This window comes from Neopsephotus bourkii, unplaced genomic scaffold, assembly GCF_033783945.1.
Source record: "Neopsephotus bourkii isolate Nb327-2 ecotype Australia unplaced genomic scaffold, CSIRO-AGI_Nbou_v1 NB_1574, whole genome shotgun sequence".
NCBI lineage: Eukaryota > Metazoa > Chordata > Aves > Psittaciformes > Psittacidae > Neopsephotus > Neopsephotus bourkii.
This window is the reverse complement of record NW_026902050.1, coordinates 1,765,832-1,788,862: the sequence shown is the minus strand read 5'-3', so window position 1 is coordinate 1,788,862 and position 23,031 is coordinate 1,765,832. Positions and strand designations below refer to the sequence as shown.

Sequence of the window (23,031 nt, the reverse complement as noted above, 5' to 3'; positions counted from 1 at the left end):
ATGGTGGACTGAGCTTTCCTCTCAGGTCTACTGTTAGTGCACAGGTCTGGAATTTCAAAGCAATTCTAGAGCACAGATGTAAATTCAGTGCAGCTTTGAGAGGAATACCACTTTTCCTCATTAGCTGATTTTTGTTCCTTCCTTGATACGATTAAATATAAAGCAGTAAAAAAAGCAAACCCAAAACTAACAGAGCTTTTACTCTGTCCCTTGTCACCTCCCATTCACCACAGGAGTGTATCTATTGTTTTACTACGCTAGAGATGTCCTCAGCTCTCAGAATAGTCCTCAGGACTCCTGGCTTTCAGTTATCTTGAAGCTGCTGTACCTTATAGCACTGTCCAGATCACCTACCAGAGGACCTCAGAAAAGGCAAGTATGAAAGCACAAGAGAAACTGTGTGTGAGACAGAATTTACTGGAATAAAGTAAAACCAAAATCTGCATCTTTGTTTCCCCTCAATATAGAGCAATATCAATGCAGGTACAGCCCAAACACACTCCTCTATTTAAATACATGGTGCAGTCTGTGAGTATTTCAGGACCTAAGGCACAAGCCACTGTGTGCACTATAGAGAGCAACACTTTCACTGTGTTCAGTCTACTGTGATGTGTGGCTTCATCAAGTCTCACCTTGAGAACAGCTAAATGATTTGTCTGTACTCTTCTATTTAGGAAGCAGCTTCAAAGCTCTTGTCCCAGGAAGCTTTCTGGGGGAACCTTGTTCTTTTTCCTCAATAGTCTGGTGGACTTGAGAGTATCCTCTGGGGCTGTGCATTCCAATCGTTGCCCCAGAAGCCCTACTCTGCCTTCTTCTAGTGCAAATTCACCTTTGTTGAACACAGATGGTCATGGTTATGCATTCTAAGTGAGACTGTATTCTAAGTGAGATTCTGAGTGAAGTCTCTCTAGTGTTTTGTACAGGACTATTAGGATAACCACCTGCTGAAAATTTCTGTCCTGAAGCCCACATCTCAGGTTCTCTTTTCATGGTCATGTCTCCATAACAGCTCCCAGTCATTCTGTGTTGAATACCCACATTTCTTGCCTCTCCCTCCTGCCTGGTATGACTTTGATCTGTATGCTATTCAAATTCACAGCATTTCTTTTGCTGTAGCTTTTCATGTGACCCCACACTTCAACTATAAGTCTGCCTCCACAGAGTGTAAAATATTTACTGATGAAAGAAAAAGAAAAATATTTTACCTTTAAGTCCTAGTCCATATGGTCTCTTCAACCAAAAATAAATAAAGGAACTTTGCTGCTTTCAGCATTAAGCAAATACATAAATGTAAACTATCCCAGAAGAGGGGCCTGAATGTCAACAAATTAAAGTTTTCTTCTGACACATTTCTAAATTATCACGGAAATGGGACAAGAACTGCAAGCATACACCTGTCTTCCAAATTTTCTTGCCCTTATGAGTCAGTCTTGGTATCAGACAAACCAGTTACTCAATGTGCTCTGCTGCTGCAATAGTGTAGATCTGAGAAGGAATGTGGTACAACCTCTGGTGATATCATGTTCTACCTTGCAAAAACCACAGTTGTGGTTAGTGGAAGATTCTGCTCCCACCCACCCCCAGCAACCCCCTATAATGGAAATCTGAAAGTAAGTTTGATAGTGTATCTGGAAATAATCTGTATTTTGAGAATAAAAAAGAAATGGAAGGAATTAGGATCACTGGAATATCAGTAGTAAACAGCCTTACAGTACTTGTCTCCGAGTGTGCATGTTTGATTACTGTGGCCAGCTACCCTGCAGCTTTCTGGAGCATATAGCTAGATGCTTGGACCCAGCTGCAGAAGTCTGCTCTCCATGCAAGCCTTTGCCAACAGCAGTAAAATGCTCAGATCAGCGTGTTTAGAAGTAGTTCTGATTCTGAGAGTCTAATATAAGCTCCTTGGGAACTTACCGTCAGAAACTGTTAAGATGCCCACTGCCCTCACCTTGCAAAAGTATTTGATCAGGGGATTGGAGCAAGATAAATGATATGCAAGCTGCAAAAATCAAATGAGCTTTCACAGAGGATTTACTGAAAGGACAAACTGGAATCTGCATGTGAATCAGTAACAGGTTCTTTGGACTCTGATAATCTCTTTCATATTCAGTAAGAGTAGACACAGTACCACCAGGATTTGAAGGGTGGTTTTTACAAAATCCACCATGGCTCTCTGAAAAGTCCTTTCTTGAGAACACAGCAGGTTTACAAGGACTTTCTGCACCTGAACACATTATCAAAATACAATGGAAATGCTATGTAGCTCTGCAGGATGCTCACTGTTAACGGGAGCTCAGCACCACTGAATGCTCATTGCACCTGGAATCAAGGGCATGATGCATTAACTGTGGGCAATTTCTCCAGCCCTTAGGTCCTCTTCAACAGTAGATCCCTGCATAGCTGGACAGTTTTCCAGATTTCCTCAGTGCTCATCCGGAGTTGATCCAGCTCTGCAGCTGTTTCATGGGACACTCGGGGACTCACCGCTCAGCTTCAGCCATTGGCAGTCTCCCCCCTCCTATAATGTGAATTATTCATAAAATTCCAAACAAGACAAAACTTTTCTTGAATTCTGTAGCTGTGCTCCTTTTTAGCACCGCTCCTTTCCTTCACACAGCTGCAGAACATACGTACTCACCTTTATTCTCCCAAAGCTTCTACACAAACAAAGAGGAAAAAAAACCCATTAAAGGAAAGGTGTGCCTGATAATTCAATTGCCTGCTCATCGCAGGTAGCCCTGGGGGAGCAGCTGATGGTGCTGGCTCCAGTAACTTCTCATCTCAATTGTTCTCTTTGCAGAAAATTTTCACAACCTTGAAGAGCAGGGAGTGAGGAGGGGATATGAGAGGGGAAGCATGGAACTTGGGTACTCATAGCATATCCTGCAGCTAGTAGCAGGCAGAATGCTACAGATGGAGCCGAGGTTTATGAAGGGCAAGTGAGCAGTCTGCTGTCTGTGCTCTTGCTAATAGCTTTCAAATACGTATTTCTTAAATTATCTGGTGAGTTCAAAAGATAGGTGTTGGCATAGGAAGAGGAGATATTAAACAAGCTGTCATCTCAGGTAAAAGAGAAGGGTTACTATAGGAGATCCACATGCTCAGTGTTTTCTTGCAGTGTCTGGAAATACTCAGTGTTTACTGTGAATTAATACCTTGCAAGAAAACTGCTTGGAGAGTGATTCTTAGCTTTTAAAAGAAGGTACTTTCTGACAAGTATGATTTTGATTTCTATAAAAATCACCGCACACTTCCTTTTTAGTTTTCCCACTCACCTAATGTAGCTACATGTTTCTGTAATCCCAAAATACAGGGGCTGTTTCTTCAGGGGCATGTGATGGACAACGTGGTGGCAGCAGATGTATGTAGATCTCAGCCTTGTGTAAGAGGCATAAAGCTGGGCACAATCCTATGCTCTCTGCTACAAATACTACATTGTTTGGGTTGGGAAAACAAAGGTATCTTGATGTGATATGCTGTGATGTCATTTTGCTGTGTGCTACTGGATGGCGTGGTTCAGGCACACCACTTTCTATACTGTAGGTTGGGGTCAGGCTTGTACTGAGACGCTGTAGAGTCTGAGCTGGCACTAGGACAGTGCAAGGACTCTGGCTGAGGTGGATTCTCCAGAGAGCAGTTGTCTGGAAATTAGCAGAGAGTAAACAGAGTGATGGCTTCCACTTCAAGGCATGCTGTGGGGTGTGCTGCAGAAGTAAGGAGAAAACATTAGAGTGTTAAGTGGCTTCTGTGCTTCCTGGCAGAAGCTGCTGCTTTGCATAGTCTGTATCTGAATCCCATGGTGAGGTTTGACAGCACTTTCTTCTATTTTGTCTGAATTGGGTAACCTTGCTATTTTGGGGGGATTTGTTAAATGTTCATATGACGTGAAGAGTTAAATTTATTTTGAATAGAGTTTGTTTTAGTTGGGTAACACTTAAAAAGCAATCCCAAATTAACTGTTTAAACACAGCTGTTTAGCATTGGATCCAGCAAAACTCAAAGCAGCTGCTGCACTTCTCCCAGGAAAAGACTGCTGAAGAGCACCTAGCCTGCTCTTTGTGGGTTTATTTCTTGGGCCAGGTTTTCACACAGACACACTCATTCCACACAATACACCAACCTCTCTGCTTAATTTAACTGAGAAAGTTAAAATAGGCAGGTTATGTAATCATGTTTATCTTTACATCAGGAAGTCAACTAAGAAGCCGTTAAGCTGATATTATATAACACAGCCCTGGTTACAGAAAGTGTGGAGGAAGATGATCTAGATTGATGCATGTCATATTGGTGGTAACTGTTAACAGTTATAATTAATATTGTATTGTATGCTTTTGTTTTGGATGTTTGGCAGCCTTCCAGAAGGTGTTTGAGCATTAGCAGCCAGGCACTGAACTCTAATTGTTCATGGGCACTCCAGTTGTACTATTCTATACATTAGTTAAATATACTTAAATATTCAAATAAGATAGAAGTTGCATATCATTTCCTATAAAGCTCTAGCTCCTGAGGTCACTGGAATGATAAAATTCATTCTTTTGTAGGATTGTGAATTGTCTCAAACTGAGCAGATATAATTATTATAGGAGCAAAGAAAGATGAGATGACTTTACGCACATGGCATGCGACACCTAACTTAAACAAGGGCTCAAACAACTTTAGAGCACACAAACTGCACAATGATAGGAGAAAAAAGAATTATTATTATTTTTTTTAATTAAAAGAAAAAAGACCAGTTCTCTTACTCTCCCTGTAAACAGGAACGTGTTCATCTACTAGTCATACTCAGCTGGACTCTTTAACAGTAAGAATAAAGGCATCCTTTATTCTGATCAAGGTCGAATTAACCTAAGGCAAGTTTCAGTTATGAGGACAAACACTGGATGCATGGTTCACAAATTAAAAATAATAAGCTTGAGTTACTGGGGAAACAGTCTTCTCTGTGTGAAAAAAATTAAAATCAAACAGATGCGTGAGATGATTCCATACAAATTCCACTGAGTAGGCTTCATTAAGCTAAACCATGATTTTTAATACAACTTTGAATTTAACTACTGGAATAAAATTGGATTCTTCTGTGTGTGATAGGCAGCAACTTATTTTACCCACAAGAATGACGATGATAGAAAAGAGTGAGCTTGTATTTTGACTGTTAACAGTATATATAGCAGGCACGTGACTCACTGGTTGTGTGACAGCAACTGCACAATACAATGAGAAGAGTAGCTTTAATCTTTAGTAGCCTCATGAAAATTAGCTGTATGTAGTAGCTCTTGCAGAAAAAGACATGCTACCATGCCAAGCTCTCATTCAAGCAGAATGCTTCTATAAGAAGTTGTTTGCATCTCTTAACCCACAACGTTACAGATTATATAGAAAAGGCATTCTGCTGAAAAGACAGCTCCTGGAAAGCAAGGCTGTGGCATGTGATCCAACCTTATCTGACATCAGAGAATCCAGATGAGTGGAGGCATAATGAACAAGCTAACTTCACTCAGACTGCATTCTTTATTAGCCACGGGAAATTAGGCTTGATTAGTTTCATTGCTTCCGCAGTTAGCTGTGAAGCATTGCACTCAGTTTGCAGGGGAAGTGAAGTGAAAGCTTTTCTGCAGCTGTCAGAGATCCTTTCATGAGTAACAATTCCCAATTTTGTATGAAAAAGGGAAATAATCTGCTCTGTATACTATGTAGTGACTGCTATACTCTATAGTAACTTTGGGCATTAAAGAGATGACAAATACAAGATAAAAAGATCCAAACTTCTTGTTCTTGTGTTTTCTTATATTAATAAGCACAATATAAAAAGAAAACCTCTTCAGTTTTACTCTTTACCCTTCAACTGGCAGCAATTATTTTGACTAAAGTTAATATTATCAATGCAAGCAATATGCCCATATCTACCAGTGTCCAACTTGACATGAATATGAATACATGTACCAGTATTTATTGAGTTAGTCTACTCCACCTTCTGAGTTTGTCTGAGCTTATTACTATTGTATTTTTTTGGCCATACTGATAACTGTAAACTCTTGCAATGTAGTGATGTCTGCTGTTGTTTTTGACTTGGTTTTCAAATGGTTATTGTTGTGTTGATAGGTGTGTTATGTGTGGATCTTGTGAATGTTTCTTGAAGACTCTTTTTGAAGTTCTGAGTTCATCAAACCTCTCCAGTTACTATGTGAGGTGCCAGCTGCGACATTCAGAAAGAACAGTTTTCAAAGTGGTGTCTGGCAGCTGGTCTGCCTTGAGGAGATAGGAGCTGGTGTATGATCAGGTACAAATCCCTAGCAGAGGTCACTATTGTGATTTTTCAGAGCAGGCAAGTACCAACAAGCTCTGGCGTAGTTTCTCAAAATGGAAAAGCATAGTCTCTGTTTCACTGTCTGTTTGTAAACTGGTTTTATTAGCCTCTCTCCCAGGGCCTGCTTTTTTCATGTGCATGAATGCATGGACTAGGATCAGGTGGCTGTTATGGAAAGTACCTTCACATCTGGGTAACATGCTTGTGTTGTGCTTGCTTCCTTGCTGCCAAAAGCCTCCTGCTCCCATATCTCACACCCCTGTAAACACCATGTCTTCAAATGGGTATAGCGATACATGCGTTGAAGCAAGCTGATTGTTTGTCCCAGACAGAGCATCCCACGCAGGCTTACTGACAGTGGTTGCCAAAGAAGGGATTTTAACTGAGATATGAAGGCAGGGAGAGAGGGCTTTAGGTCAGACCCTCAGCCACTCCTGGGGCCAGAAGGGCTACAGCGGTGACAGGCTGCTGCTTTGTATAATTGTTCTGGAGTTACTACACCAAGGGTCATGCTGGAGCACAGCCAGGATGTGTTTAGCACAGCATAGCATAATGCTGACTTGTATGCTGACCACACCAGTCACAATTTAAGTACAAGCCTTTCTGTATGCTGTCTATAAGGGTATGATTAAGTGATATTGCTTAAGCCATGGCACAAATGATGCTCTGGTTCATACCCAGTTTTCTCCTCCTCCAAGGGAACTACACAATTTCCTGAAAACTGGAGCCTGAAAGAAGCAATGTGTAATACAGGGCAGTTTTGCAACAGTGGCTCTTACTGCAGTGTGCTAGTAAAAATGCCATTTTCCATTCATAAGGTTTTCTATATGCACTGGAATTTCAAAACCACTTTATATATCGAAGTTTAGTACTGTGCTTTCTGGTTCAACCACTTTCAATCGACAAATATACCCCTCTAACTGAAACAGAAGTGCCAGGAATCAACACAGCTCTCTGAGGTACAATAAGGCTCACCTAATTGCTTCCTGGCTTGCTGATCCATCATCCTGACCCCCTCTTTGATGTCTTCTTTTTTTTTTTTTTTTTCCTGGAGCATTAGTAACAAGTAAGAAATGCTGTCTCAGGGTGTTATATATGGGATTATTTCTCTACCCCCAGCACAATGGCTGTATGCAATGGGATTACCTCTTATTTTAAATAAAAAAGCCTTGGAAACATCAAATACTGTTTATGAAGAAGTAGTTTCTTTACTGAAAAAAAAAATTATTTGTAATAATACGTTTTTGTCAGTCAGCAAAAGCAGCCTAACTGCTGCAGATGTCTTCTTTCTGCTAGCTAAATTTAGGCTGTTCTTCCTCTCCTTCTGTATACATTTTCCTTGACATCAAGAGGACTGTGGCCCCTTTAGAGTGTATTTATTGCTGTTGTAAACAGGGAAAACTGATGAGGCCAGATGATGGAGTCTTCTGCCACTGTCCCTTCTTAGCATGCTTTAATTTCAAAATACTGGTACCATTAGTGCCAAAATTCTGAAAGTATGAAAATACAACTGGAGATGGGGAAAATGGGAAATGTGTGTCAGCACTAAATGTATATTCTGTTTACTTCAATGAGAAATGAAGAATTTCACAGGACATAGCTGTGGGAGGAGAAGAAACTCCTGGTGCAAACCTAGAAAACATGGGACTATTAAGGAGAGGGGGAGAAGAGGGGAGGCCTTTTCTCGATCTGAGTTAGGTTTTTTGCAGTGTAAGTCGTCTGTAAAATTAGGACTTTGCTACAGCAAATCTGGTCCTGATTTTTAGACTTCAAATTTGCAAGAGTTGCCCAGGAGATTTTTTTTTTTAGGTACCTGGAGTAAGCTCTTGTACACTTTTAGTTGTGCCTAAATCAAAAAAGTGTAAATGAAAATGCAAACTTCAGTCAAAAAAATCACATCAGCAACGTTTGCTTTGAACTTTCAGTCCTCTCTGCCTCTCATGTGCACATCCACACAGGGTATGAAGTGTTTCAGTTCTGAGGGTCTGTTTGATTGTCCACCTGATTGAGAAATAAGTAACATTCCCCCTCAGTACAAGTATTTGAGTACCCCTAAATTCACAAATTTTAATATACATTTTCCCTTTAATAGGCTTCTAGAACATGCCACAAAGATAATCATGTTTCTGTCCAAGTCACCCATTTTTATGCCATCTCCTCCTTGCTGTTCACGCAAAAAAGCAAGCTGTTTGTATTGCTTTTGAAGGCACTTCATTACTATTTCTGTGCCAATTTTTAGAAAGCAGCTTTCATGATTCTGATCAGTCCATGCTGTCAGCCTACACAACCCACTTCTTAAACTTTCAGATAAGCAAGGCTTTTCATGCCTTTTCCCATGATGTCCTCACATTAACCTTATGTCCTCTGTTAACCTCAGCAAAGTTATTTCTTTATCCTCCTTCAAATAAGCCCTTCCTCTCTCTTTGCCAGGATGACTGAAGCAAAAAGCCCAGCAACAGGTGGATGCTGGTGCACTATGTATTGCTCGGTAAAGGTCTGTAATGTTTCTGTATTCCCCCATGACTTCCTGTCATGTAATTGGGCTGTCAGCTTCTTGGAGCAAGAACATCTAAGCTCTCTATTTGTAAGGCAGGTAGCACAACAGGAGCTCATCCGTACCTGGGACTCTTACCGTATCACTGCCAACACAGTTATTTAGTCCATTTTTGCCCATTAACTGCTGCCAGCCACGTACACGTTCGGTAACGCGGTATAAGGGGGATAACCGCTACTGCCAACCAACCCGGTGGCACAATTGTACCTGCCCCTCCCTCCTACAGCACACACCGCCCACCACCGCCGGTGCGCCCTGGACAGCGGCCCCATCGCCGTGCATGCCCGAGGGCGGGGTTCGCCCGCCGGACCAGCTCGAGTCCGGCCGCGCCGGCGGGAGGAAGGGACGGAAGCAGGGAGCATGCCGCTGGCCGCGGAGGGCTGGGCGGAGTGGGGAGCCGCACCCGCGGGGCTCCCGGCGCCGTGTAGCGGACCCAGCCTCTCTTTCTGGCGGCGGGCGGGCATTTGCTCCCCGGCGCCAGCTGCCAGGCACCCTGAGGGCCCGGGGGAAGGCGGGACGAGGCCCCTTGCACCGCCACCCCCTGGCGCGGGCCTGGGCGGGGCCGTGCCGCCGGGCGCCGGCCCCTTTAAGGCGGGCGGCAAGCGCTCACCTTGCCTCCTCCCCCCCCGCCCCTCCGACTAGGTACCGGCCCCGAGCCGAGCCCTGATTGGGCGGCCGCTGGGCCCGGTCACGTGGGGTGGGGCGCGCTCCCCACAGCCTCCAGGCCGCCATTTTGGCTGGAAAGTTTGGAATTTCTGAGCAGTGCGAGCGGGAGGCGGAGGGAGAGCCTCAGCCCTATCCTGCCCGTCCCGGTACCGGCCCGCCGCACCGTGCCGTCCGACCCGCCGCGACCCGGCTCCCGCGGGGGTGCCACGGCGGAGAGAGCCCTGAGTGGAGCCGCTCGGTCTCTTTGCCAGCCGGCCGGCGGGCGTGCGGTTGGGTCGGTCGGCGGGTCGGTCAGGCGGGGCGGCCGCCGTGCCCCTCCCGCGCCCGGCCGGCAGGGGGAGCCGCTCCGCCGCCCCCGCCGCGCCGCCCCGGGTCGGTCTCAAAGTTTGTGAGGCGGAGTCTCGGTCAGCGGTGGAGCGCCATGCCTGTTAGGAAACAAGGTGAGTGCTGGGTGCTGAGTGGCTGCCAGAGCCGATGCCTGACAACAGCTGCGCCGGGCGGCGGCGGGACGGGCGAGGAGGGGCGGCCGCTGGTCCGCGGGCTGCGGGCGGTGAGAGTCCGCCGAGGGGCATGGTCCCGCCCGCGCTTTCTTAGCTGCGAACAAAGAAGCTGCCGGGCTGGGCTGGGGCGGTCCCGACGGCGGGGGCTTGTTGCGTTCTCCGCGAGTGCATGCTTCCCCTGTCCTCTTACCTGGTGCGCCAGGGTCAGCCGTGTCTCTGGTCTCTGCTTGCAGATACCCAGCGAGCCCTGCGCCTCCTGGAGGAATACCGCTCCAAGCTGAGCCAGGCGGAGGACCGGCAGCTGCGAAACTCCATAGAGCGTGTCATCAGTATCTTTCAAAGTAACCTTTTCCAGGCTTTGATAGGTAAAGGCTGACTTCTTTCGGTTTGGGCTTAAGCCGATCGTTTCTTGCTTGTGCTATCACTTGCAGCGTTAAGTAAAAAGAAAAGGTATTTTGCCCTTATGTTAGAAGCCACGTGCTTTTTGTCATTGTTTTTGTTTAGCATAGTAACACACGTGCTGTTAGAGAGCAACAGTTCGCTTGTTTCATGTACCGACTTTATTCGAGCTTTTTGATTAGCCCAAACTGCTTGAAACTGGTGCAATTTTTTCTTCTGTGATTTTTTTTTTTTGTCCATTTCTTTAGACTGCTTTTCCACATACCTGTTTGCCTGAAAATTTTCTAAGGAGTATTTTATTTATTTTATTTTTTTTTGGCGAGTCCGTTTATAACAGGTTAATTAATGAGTTAAAATGATTTTATTGTGAAGTTGGATTCAGGCAAATGTTCCTGATGAAGAAACTCCAGAAACATCATAAAGCGTGTATCTGAAGTGCAAAGTTAACTTTAAGAAGAAACTTCTAATGCCTCAGAGTATACTACAATGATTCCCCCCCTCCCTTCCCCCCCATGTTAGAGTGTAGTGAAAACACTATTAATTCTAGAGAATTTGTAGTGCTTCACTTGAAATTTTCCCACAAGTCTTGTTGTACTACTTACATGTAGCTTTTAATTTCCTGCACGGATGTCTGAGGGGATGGAGGGGAAGCATAAATACAACTTTTAGAATCCTGACTTTATTTGGAAACTTCTGCAGGGAAGCACTGAGCTGTATTTTCTCCTTGATTTTGATTGTTGCTGTCTTTATGACAGCTAATGGATGAAGGGGCTTTCTTAGTTTACCTTAGAGTAAAATTTGTACATTTCTGCATGCTTGTTTTCTAACAGAGTAACCTGTGTCTGAATTGTACCATTAACAAACATTGTAGCTACTTTTGTTACTTGGCTTACTGCGTGGTTAGTGTCATACAAGTGTGTATCTTATTTCATAGAACCACAGCCTAGAATCATAGAATAGTTTGGACTGGAAAGGACCCTAAGATCATCTAGTTCCATGGACAGGGATGCCTCGCACTAGACCATGTCACCTATGGCTCTATGCAGCCTGGACTTGAAATATCTTTTTGTGTTGTGGTAGAAACACAGGACAGGCAAGACATAAATGTGCCTCCCTGCATGAGAGTGTTTTCTTCTGGATCATTTATTTATCTTAAGTAGGTTTTCAGAAGATGGTAATCTTGCTGCATCTTTCTCATCGTGTATGTTTATGAAAGGTAGCTGTGAAACTAGGTCAGTTACAGAAATCTTTTACTTAGAGGAGCTCTGTGAATTTCTCTTCAGTACTCAGTTGTTGTTAACCAATTCCGTGATGAAACGCTAGAAAATCTTTGTGGGATACATATGAAGAGGATTCACCTATTTGTGACCACAATGTTTAAGTTTTGTATCAGAAGCTTAATGTACTGCAGTTGTGCTTTTTATTTTCACCTGGCAAACTTCAGCATTGACTACCATTTTTCTTGTTCTGGGTGTGTACATGTGTGGTGGTTTTTTTTTTATTATATTTATTATTATTAAAAAAAAACCCTCTTGAAGATCCATGCAGTAAACCATTTTTCCCCTTCATTGAATAAGATACCCATCATTAGCTTTTGATATTCTAACCTGTATGACATAGTTTCTTCTCATAGCCACATACGGATATTCATTGTTTTACTAGTAGCACTAAACTTGAAACAGCAGGCAGCCTCATGTCTGTTGGCTTCATTCTGCAAGAGCGTAAAATAAGCATGTGTTGTTCCCTGAGTGGGCTACATGGCCTGTTTTCTGGTCTTGTTAGATGTTGCACGTTGCAATCATAAGACCCTAGTTTTTGTGCATGCGCAATGGGTGTCATGCTTTTTGGGAGTATTGCATTAACTTTGCATTTACTGGTTAAGTGTATAATCGTTTGTTACAGAGTGCATGCATATGTTCCCAAACTGCTTTTCTGAAAGGTGGTAACACAGAAGGTTAGTAATTCCCAAGCAATTTATGCTGTCAGCTTGAGTCTTTCTCCTTTCCATGGAAATACGTCAGTGGAAATCTTGTTTATGGGAGGGTGCTCCTGGCTCTGGTTTTCCTATAAATATATTTTTATGTTGTGACTATTGCATGATGGGGGTAAAGAATTGGGGGACTCTGTGGAAAAGATGCAGTCTGGAGCATGGATGCAGTTGCTGGAAGGACCTCAAGCCTGTTCCTGCCTGTTGTTTTTCTGTGAAGATCTGGGAGCACGCTGAATGATTTGTTTTTTCTCCAGGATAGGCTTACCTTGAATACTGCTTTTCATGTTACTTTGTGGCTGATTAAGTGTGCCTTACAGAGAAGTTGTGATCTGTTCCTAACTTAAATACCTGATGCTGTTCTGACAGAAAGTTTCAGGTTCAACTATCAAGTTATTTCTCCTGTAGATACTTCTTCCAGAAAGTGTGCTGCTTATAGTTGTGGGTTGGTGTGTGTGTGTATGTGTGTTTTTTGTTTGTTTGGTTTTGTTTGTTTGTGGTTTTTTTTTTGTTGTTTTATTTTATTTTAAATAAAATAATACTGAAAGAGGACTTCATTTATTTTCTGTTTTTTTTTTTTATTTTGTTTTTAGGGTTTTTTGTTTTGTTTTGGTGTTTATGTGTTTTGGTTTTTTTGTTTGTTTGTTTTTTTCTTTCTAAGATACTGTATTATCTCCCAGACCTGGCTGTCCTTGGTAGGCGAGAATATCTGTGAAGGCTGCAGTCAGGATCTGCTGTCAACTTTATGTTATCTTTTGAGTATAGTTTTTAACTTGGCAATCAAATGCTGTTCTTTCAAACATTAAATAGACATTACTTTATGCACAGAAATATATGTTTGGGTTTATAATGGGGGAAATGAAATATTCCTGAAAACTACAATTTTTTTCATGTATTTAATATATTTAGGTACACATAAAGTAATTAAAGGTTACTTCTCCCTGAATTTGCATTTGGATGCTGAAACGTAAATGGTATTATTTTATATTTGAGCCCTTTTTTTAATGTTGTCCTCTCTTTTTAATTCTATCAATTAAATTTTAGCTCAACAATCTACAAATTTGACCTGGTTTTTAAATATGTAATTATGGCTTTAAATGGTTTGAATTGGACCATTAGCCAGTCAGTGTGAACAACCACTGCTCTGAAATTGACATTGCAGTAGTGCTGTATCTTAAGTGAAATAACTGTAAGAACTTTCTATTAGTAACAAAATTTATAACCAAATGTGGCTCCTTGAAACAGTTTGTGAAAAAGCCCATGGTATTTCCCATTGCCATTGCTTCAACCAGCCAAGTGTAATGATGTCTAGGACTTTAATTAAGTGAATACCAAGGGCCTGTAATTAAAATTGACTTGAGAATAGTGTCAGTTTTAAGTAGATTTCCCATTGCACAGGCTGAGTATTGTATGGTATCTTTTCTAGCTTATAATTTCTTGGTTGTAGTTAAAATAGATTGTTTCTGATACTCTGATGATAAGAGGTGAGTCAGTTATTAAGACACCAAAGTAAGATATCCACATACGGAAGCATGAGATACTTAATTTCACTTCGGTGAAGAATTTCAAATTCGTCTTCGAATAGGTAATAATTCTGCAGAGAAGTTCTGCTTCTAATTTAGGCACTTTTGCCTTCTTGAGAAGGTACAGATTCTTGTGAAGGTATAGATATGATGTATTTATCTTTTTGAAAATATAAGAGGAGCATATGCATGCATAAGTCTAGCCTTTCTGAGGGGAAAAAACATACTTCTGTTTACACACAATCTTTTTTTGTGTACTTTAAGTCTGTTTTTAATGGGTTAAGTGCTCCAGTTGACCATATTAAAATCGTCTTCTAAAATTATCACTAGTTATAGCTGGAAATATAAGGTAGTTTACTACTTTAAAAATATACCTTTTCCTGACAATAAACCTCCATTTACACAGGTGTCAGAACAAAGGATTTCTGAAAGAGTCGTCTCTACATTCCCTGGCAGTGAAGTTGGCTGTGTTACCTTTCTTGTCTTGTCTGTCTTAAGTGGTGGGACAGTTTGCATTATTGGAGTGCTGCAATGGATGGCTACAGGCTCTTCAGAAAGCATAGGCAAGCAAAGAGAGGCAGTGTATGTCAGAGTGCATCGACTGCCTGGGACTTAATATTGTGAGAAGGTTGAATGTTTGTGGGTGAAGGGGGAAGGCCAACCAAGCAGATATCCTGGCTTCCCAGGGAGGTGAAGGAATTGCTGTCCCTGTGTTCAAAAACCGTGTAGATGAGGCCCTCAGTAACATGATTTAGTGGTGGACTTGGCAGTCCTGGGGTAAACGCTGGACTTGACGATGTTAGAGGTCTTTGCCAACCTAGTTGAATCTATGATTCTAATTTTTTTTCTATTTATTATTTTATAGCTATGCATATAGAGGCTTTTTGGTATAAATTGGCAGATCTGACTATGGGAGCTTGAATGTGTTGAATTTCATATGTATAAGCAGTCTGATTTATTTCACTTGGAGTCCTTTTGCATAAAGATCTGCCTTGAGAATTGTGCTTACACACTGGCTATTCCTAATGCTAAATATCCAGTGTGGGAATTTTGAAGAAAAAACCAGTGGTTTCAGTAATCCTGACTGAACCAAAGAACAGCTCCCCCCTGGTAACCATAAGGTTTTTTTTTAACCATAGTTTGGATTTGTGAGCTTTATGAATCGGACAGAGTATTTAAAAAATGCTGTTAAGATGTTTTTACACACCAGAAAAAGAGGTTTGGTCTCTGAAATTTATGTGAAGTTGATGGTTGCATTAAGGTAAATTTTGTGTTCAGATTTATCAGCAGTTTGCCTGGGCTGAAACATTTAGGAATGTGAAACATGCTCTTCAGCTTCCTCAGTGTGGTTCACACTGACTTTCTGAACTGAATTCAGAAAACAACCATAGATTTCAGGCTGGGTCAGCACTCTTCAGAGTTGGTACCCCTCAAAATGGACTGACCACATTCCTGCTATAGATGACAAGTGGCCCCATTTCTCTGAGCAGTGTGTGGCATTTCTGTAGACGTTCTTGCTCTTTTAGCTCCCTCTCAATGAGCTGGCATGGAAATACTTTCTGTGCTTGCTGGCTAAATTGAAATCAAACATGGTTAAAGCAAAAGCTTTTCATAACTGAAACCAAAAGTACTTGCTTTTGGTGAAACTTCAGTATCAGCTTTTCTTGCAGTGATACAGTTAGTTAATAGAGCATATGGCATGATGACACAGTTAACTTGTCAAGTCAGCCTAGCCCTTGTAGAGAATTTTTGTTGTGGGTATGTGTCACTGTGTAAGACTGCTCCTCAGTTAACGCAGAGAAGACTACTGGGTGAACTGCTTCCCATTTCTAAGTGTCACTGAGGCCCCACTACAAGTTCCTTCAGACTCAGTTCAAAACTATTTACATTAAGAATAAAAAAATTCTTGGTATTGTTAGGCTTTTTTTTATTACTACTTTTTTTTTTAAATTATTATTAAAGATTAGAGAGAGTTGCATCTTCTGTTATATTGGATACTACTGGAACTATTGCAGATGCTAGACAGGGTATTTTCCCTTTGAAATCCTACCCTTACTGCATTTTTGTGAATTTTTCTCCAAATTCTACCCTTACTGCATTTTTGTGATTTTTTTTCTCCAGACTGCATCTTCTGTAATACATCTTTGCTTATTTGAGACTGACACAACCATAGAATATAATTCTTGCAACTTAGAGGTGTTTGCTTTTCAGACAAGTTTCCTAATGATCTACTGTGGTTATGCTTACTGTGGTCTCCTGAAACTTTTGCAAAGGTGGGTCAGTTTCAGAGACTTAACCTAAGGTTGTATTGTCAAAGTTAGTTGAGTACTTAATGTATATTTGTTTATCCAGATGGAGGGAGGATAAAATGTTTTGGTTAGTGTCCAGATGATTGGAGTGTTAACTCAGTCTTTGTTAACATGCTTCTGTTGTGTAGTTTGTCACTGCTTCAAAATGTCCCAGTTTTTTGCAAGAACTTTATGTCTTCCCCTTCAAGGTACCTAATAATGAGTCAGTCTCATTGCTCCTCCTGATTAAAGAGCTACCTGTTGTTTTGTATGGAAGTGGTGCAGTTCAGTAGTGTGGAGAGTTTTGGGGTTATTGTATACTTGCTTTTTACGTGTTTTCCATGCTGTATTACATCTGTGTGTGACAGTGCAGTGTATTGAATTTTTGGGATTAGGTGCTGCTTCTGGTAGCCTAAAATAGCAAGCCAGATCCATGTAAGTTGAGTAGCTACTGGTATGCAGATAAATAGTATTGTGGCAAAAGACTGTCCTTGTGGTCATTATCCTGACTGTGTATCCAGTGTTAAATAGCTGCATTGTAGGATTTATCAGTTGCAGTATTCTCTTCACAGAGTCACTATTAAAAAGGACTACTGACAAGAAAACTTTGTCAATAAATCTGCTGTTCATCCAGGGGCTGAAAAGAAAGTTGAAATTGGAATAATTGGTATAGTTTCCAGGTTCTGGGGAAAGTTTATCTTCTGTCCTGCTCTTGCTTCACTTTATTTCCTATGTTCTTTTACCTGTGTTTTTCGCTAGTTCTGATGCCTGTCTCCTGCCATGCTGGGTATCTGGCTTTTCTCCTAATTTCCTTCAACATTTACTTCAGTACCTGGGTAAAGTATACAGGAAAGGGGGAAAGCATGAGACAGGAGATTTGGTGTTAATCTTAGGCCTGCTTCCATGGTGACCCCAGCAGCAAGGGCAGAACATCTTGTTTAGATCTGCAGCTGAAATGCTGTGTGCCTCCTGTGCATCTGGTTTCCTGTATTTTGCAGGATGGTGCTTGTTTTCATGCACTTGGTGTGAATCTTCAGAGAAACTGAACTCTAGCAGCTGACTAGTCTCCTTGCACAGATGGCTTCCTGAGTTATAACTAGGCCAGATTTGCAAGAGTGTTAAAAGACCACAAAAGGTGTAGGGCTGGCACTAGAATAACCTCCTTAGCTTTATGTTCCTTCTTCAAATTAGGGGCAGCTCTAGATCTCTTCGGTAAAGCTTTTATAGGAATCTTGTTGTGTGTGAGTGTCTTCCCAGCCAAGTTCTCATAAAAGCTGAGTTATTTTGACTTGAAATTAAAAGGTTGGCCTAAGACAGAGGTGCAGTAAGGAAAATGTGTGGAGAAACTGTGACAGCATTGCAAATTTAAGTCCTGATTTTAGAAACGTGGTTAGAATTGAGGTGCAGGAAATGTGCAAGTGTTGTCACTAATGGAGATACTGGATGTTACCACTAATGGAGATGTGGTGCTACCCATCCTTGTATTGCTAACAATGTCAGATAATTACCTTGGAGCCGCTGAGCTTATTGTTGGTAGAGGAGACAGCACAAGCACCAGTTTCTTCTAAGCTGAGCTTAGAAGCAGCACACAGTTACCTGTGTGAAAGCTCTACTTGGAATGTTGAGTGAACTCATCCCAAAAATAGTTTCTTTTTTTTTTTTTTTTTTGGTTATGTCTTGCATGGACACTATTTAGGGCACATCCTACAAATAAGTTTTAACAGTAAAATTTCAGTTGTTCCTGACAGTTTTTTAGATCCAACTAATGGGAACAGTAAATACACCCTTTGAAGAAAAATAGTATGTTATTGTAGTGGCTAATATGCACCTGGGGTTGGGGTATTTGTAGGGAGTGAGATAACTGGGAGTTCATTTGTAGTTAAAGTGAGTTTTTTTGTTTGTTTTTAGGCTTAGGTTGGTGACTAAGAGAGCATGAGGTGGTGTTAAACTGAAAAGAGTTTGAAAGAGCAGAAGATTATTAGCCTTGGGTGACATGGTTTAGTGTGAGCTGTCCCTGCCTGTGGCAGGGGGGTTGGGACTAGATGATCTTAAGGTCCTTTCCAACCCTAACTATTCTATGATTTTATGTCAGTTTTTTGGCTGTGTGATGACAGCTTAGATTTATTTATTTATTTATTTTGTTCCCTGTCTTAGTTCTGAATGTAGAAGACCTTGTAGGTTTCTGGAGAAAAACTGGAAAGAGGCAATGCGCAGATGTGGCAAGATGATTAGTAAGCAATGAAGAAAATATGAATGAATAGTATGGAAAGCATTAAGTGGACAAACTGGCAAGGAGTTGAACATGTCTGACTGCAAAAAGCAGCTATAGGAATAAAAACAAACAACTAGATCTGAGGTTAGATGAGGGCAGTTTCAGTTGAGTGCAAATTAAGGAGCATTTGTGTTAGAAGTGGAAAATGGCATCTCCTGGAATTTGAGTTTAACGAAGTGTATGCTGAAGGGAGGTTCAAAGTGTGGGACACAAGTTACTGAAAAAAGTCTTAGGGCTGAGGATGAGTAGTTGCATGCTGTAGCTTGTAGTAAAGGGTACCATAGAATAGAACTTGCATGGTGAGAAACCTGCACTGCAACTTGTAACTTCCATTTGTAAGAAGTCTTTATTGTACACAGCAGTAGTCTGTTTTTAAAGAAGAAATAAACCTTAAACAACAAAACCCCAAACCAAAATAAGACAACAAACTTTGAAAGGGGCTTTACATGGGTTGTGATGAGGTTGGTTTTCACTTTTCATAGTATGAATACAAACATCTATTTTTGTCCAGACGCACAAACCATGACACAAGGCAACCAGCTGATGAATACACAAAGAGAATACTTCGTTGACTCTGGTCATTGTTTGGTAAATAGATGTGAAGCTTTTCTTTGTGTTTGTGTTTTCTTGTTGATCATTTATCATATACTTCAAATTTTGGCTTACTGGTGTTAAATGGATATGGAGAAGAAATTGTTCTTAATATCCAGTTTAAACCTTCCTTGCCACAACTTGAGGCAATTTCCTTGTCCTGTCACTTGTTACTTGGGAGACTGACACCCCTTTGCTACAACCTTCTTCCATGAGATAAGCAGTACATTCCCATGAAATTTTAGTGATTCCTTCTATACCATAATATTAAAAGTCCAACATCAGCTACCTAAATAACAGTATCGCATTAAAAAATGCAGTGAGTTGCTTAATAACTATTAGAAAGCCAGAGCATACTAAAATATGGGCAGGGAAGGACAGGGAATGGGAGACTGAGTGGTACACGGGGTGCTTCCCATGGAGTTGTATGGGATTGGTCGTTTCTTCTCACTGGTGTGTTTTCTTGAAGTTATTTTTGACTGCTAATATGCTCTGTGCTTTGTTCTTCAATATTTTGCAGTTCCATATTACAATTGAATTTCTTGCATATACAGTCTGTTTTACATATGCTGGATGCTTGTTCTTTATTCTGTTACCCCTTAAACTGTTCTTGCCAAGTTCACAAGGTTGATCTCCTTTGACCAGTAATTAGCAGTTGGTGAGCCGCTCTTAGCCTTGAGGTCTCGAATATCAACCTGTGCCTTTATTTTCAAGGCCTCTGCTGTGATCTTGTGCTTGGGCTCCTCTATGCAGCTTTTTGTTCTGGGGTCATAAGTAACTCATTCTCTACAGAATAACTACTTGTTATGATGCCTGTTAGCTACAGAAATACATGCATACTCTTGTTTTTATGTATAATCTGTGTGTGTGCGTGTACCTAAGTATAGCTTTTTACTTGGCTTTGGACAACTGAGCGATGTAAACCCTATTGGTTTTACATACAAGTATATATGGAATGTAGAGAACATTTATATGCAAATTTATATACTTGAATATTTAAGTATTTATTAATGTGTAAGTTGTGTGTATTTTATATATAAATGTTTATTAAAATAGGTGTTATATCACACAATCATCTGAAGCTAAGTGAAAGCTATTCAGATTAGATAAGTCACCTGGTCTTTAGATAATTGCTGTTGGACAAGCTAAAACAAGGCTCCAGGTAGGCCAAGACAAGTCAATATGCCTGGTTATTAGCTTAGCATGGGGCTCGTGGTCTGTTAATAAGCAATGTCAACACCTTGTTTATAGGGTTACACCATTCCCTTAAGAAAATGCAATTATAGGTATCTGATCTTTGACTTGCAAAGTTACTGTTATCAAAAGATTCCTGCATAAGTGAATGCAGAGAAGAATTCTGCTCAGCTTTATTTTACTGGCTGACTATACTAAAATTACATATTCCTTTCTACAGGAAAGGTGCATGTAGAGATCTTGCCTTGGCAGTGAGATTTTGAGAACATGCTAATGTTAAGTTACCCTTGATTACAAGTGCACTTTATGAATACATAGCAAAAAGTATCAGACACTCCGCATACCAGTAGAAATGGCAAGCAAAGGCCTTGTGTCTTATTACTAAGGAGCAGGGAAGAAATCTATCTGAAGGAATGGTGTCATGTTGCAGTTGGAATCCTTGTCCTCAGAGGCAGATCCTCCAGACAGAATTGTTGTAGGCTCTTGAAGTGCCATCAAATACATTTAATTTACAAGATGTTGTAAGAATTTGTTTGCTTCTGCAGTTCTGCTGCTCTTTCAACTACTGTGTTGTGAATTTAGGGAACCTGGAACTCCCTTGTGAAGTTGATTTGGGTTTGAAATTATATTGGTTAGGCAACTTTCTTGTTTGCTTAAATAATGAGCAGTTTTCGCTTCTAGTGTATCACAATACTGGTGAATGAACCTATTCAAAGAACAAAACTAAGATGAGTGAAGAATATGGGGTGAGAGGGATCAGGGAGTGCACCAGCAAACTGCTTTCAGTCGGTCAACTTCTACTGTAAGGAATACTGAAAAAAACCAACACAACCGTGTTTGTCATGACTGCTTAGCTTTTCACACTACTACTAAGTTAAGAAGAAAAGTTCCCTGTTTTGTAAGAGTCCTCCTTTTCAAGACTGGTGGTCTGTCACTTGCTTTGTATAGACTTTTATTCTTGCCATCCCACGTATTGCTCATTTGGTCACTTAATGTAGTTTTATTTGTAAGCTGATATGATTCCAGGATGATTTTCTGTGTTGCCTATCATAAATCACTTTTTGTCAATTTGGCTTTCTGAAACTTTTCCCCTGTTTTCTTTAGTGTCAGTCAGCTGTTCTAGTGTTTCCCCTCTAGTTAGAAATGTTCCCCATCTGTGTTTTCCTTTACTCTTGTGTAATGTCTGATTTGAATTATTTTTCTGTAACTTAGTTTGAGATGTAATATATCGTGGAATTAATGTGGGAGGAAGGGGCTGGAACATTTAAAAAACAACAAAAAAAGCACATCTAGCTTTAAGAGGGAATCTAACCACAAGTATAACTAAAAAACCTCAGAAACAATCCAACAAAAGAACTTAGTATTTTACCACCTGCTACTTGTAAGAATTAGGAAAATATTAGAACTTTTCATATGCTAATAATGCTTCCACTGATTAATATGACTTAAGTAGATATTTAAGTGTGCTCATGTGATTAAATATTTTTGTGAGCTTATGCATCGCAGTAGACCAGAAGAAGAAATATTTTAGGTTGAATGAGGTATGGCCTGAATTTCTGTCTTTAAAAAAATCTACGTCTCTAGCACTCATTCTCTGTGGGCTTAATGCACAGGGTGCATAGACTGCTTGCCTACACTCCTAAGTACTTAATGTTTTCATTCTGAATAGCAAAAATGTAAATAAATGTTAAAAAAGAAAAGTACATATTATTATATAGACACCAAGTTCCTAGAAACTTAAGGGATTTTGGAGCAAGTTCACGATAAACAGAAACTAATCCTCAGAAATAAGTAGTGTATGTATTTCTGACATCTTTTAGTAATAAGCCTGTTGTGGTGTTTTTCACAGAGAAGTGGAGAAGATGTTTGGGAAATAATGTGCTTTTTGAAACAAGTCATTCTGCAGTATGAATAAATGGCTACCTCCACTGGCAGGGACTTAAAAGAACAGTAGCAGAATTGAGAATCAGTGCCCTAGATTTCTGCTGCAAAACAGTTGCACAAATAGCCCCTTCCCATAAATAATGTAGTGATCTTCCTGGCTGGGTTGCTGGTGATTGCAGCTATAGGATCAATTTAAACCATTGCGTATTTTAATATACAAAATACTCTTGGGGGGGGATTACCTTATTGTTCTTGATTGATGTATTACTGTTAATGCAGCTACAAGACAAATTTGCAACTGAGGGAGCTAATGTGAAAGATGGATTTAAAGGCAATTTGTATCTCTTAGGCTGCTTTGCTCCTGTATATCTAGGTCACTTAACATCTTCAGCAACCCACACTGCTACTTCTTCAATCAGCAGCACTAAGAGCAAGTATAACTTTAAAAATTAATGTAAGCAGTTGATAGGAATCTGACTCTTGCTCAGATAAAAGATACAAATGGAAAATGAGAATAGCAGTTTTCTGGACTAGTAGAGAGCAGGAGTGCAATGTGTGTATATATATATATATGTTTATATATATATATATAAAAAAAAAATCTAAGACTGGATCACCAGCAACAGTAAGGCTTCTTTTATGTGCATTGTCTATCTTTTATGGTGCAGTTCTATAAAAGAGTTAATTGCTGTGTCTCTGCTATGACCCTGAACAGCTGTTGAAAACTACAAGATTCTGCAGTTCAGTGTCTTTCTTATTTGTGCCTGGGTCCTATTTACTTCTTGGACCAACTGTATCTATATATTTGCTTTCTGTGAAGTTGGTGTGGTTTACAGCTCCTCTTTAGCAGATTTATACCTCACAGAAGAGAC

General features: G+C 40.7%; 1 protein-coding gene across 19 annotated transcripts in view; it reads left to right on the top strand.

The window, feature by feature from the left end:
• The first annotated feature begins 9,797 nt into the window (after window positions 1–9,797).
• DLG1 (discs large MAGUK scaffold protein 1) overlaps window positions 9,798–23,031 on the top strand; it is a 169,436-nt gene continuing 156,202 nt past the window's right edge. For all 19 annotated transcript variants that reach the window (XR_009728190.1, XM_061371457.1, XM_061371469.1 and 16 more), the window contains exons 1-2: window positions 9,798–9,961; window positions 10,255–10,386. Coding sequence is in view for 18 of the 19 variants with exons in the window: in XM_061371457.1 (XP_061227441.1) it covers window positions 9,943–9,961; window positions 10,255–10,386 (151 nt within the window). In the remaining variant the exon portion in view is untranslated. The remainder of the gene's footprint in view (window positions 9,962–10,254; window positions 10,387–23,031) is intronic.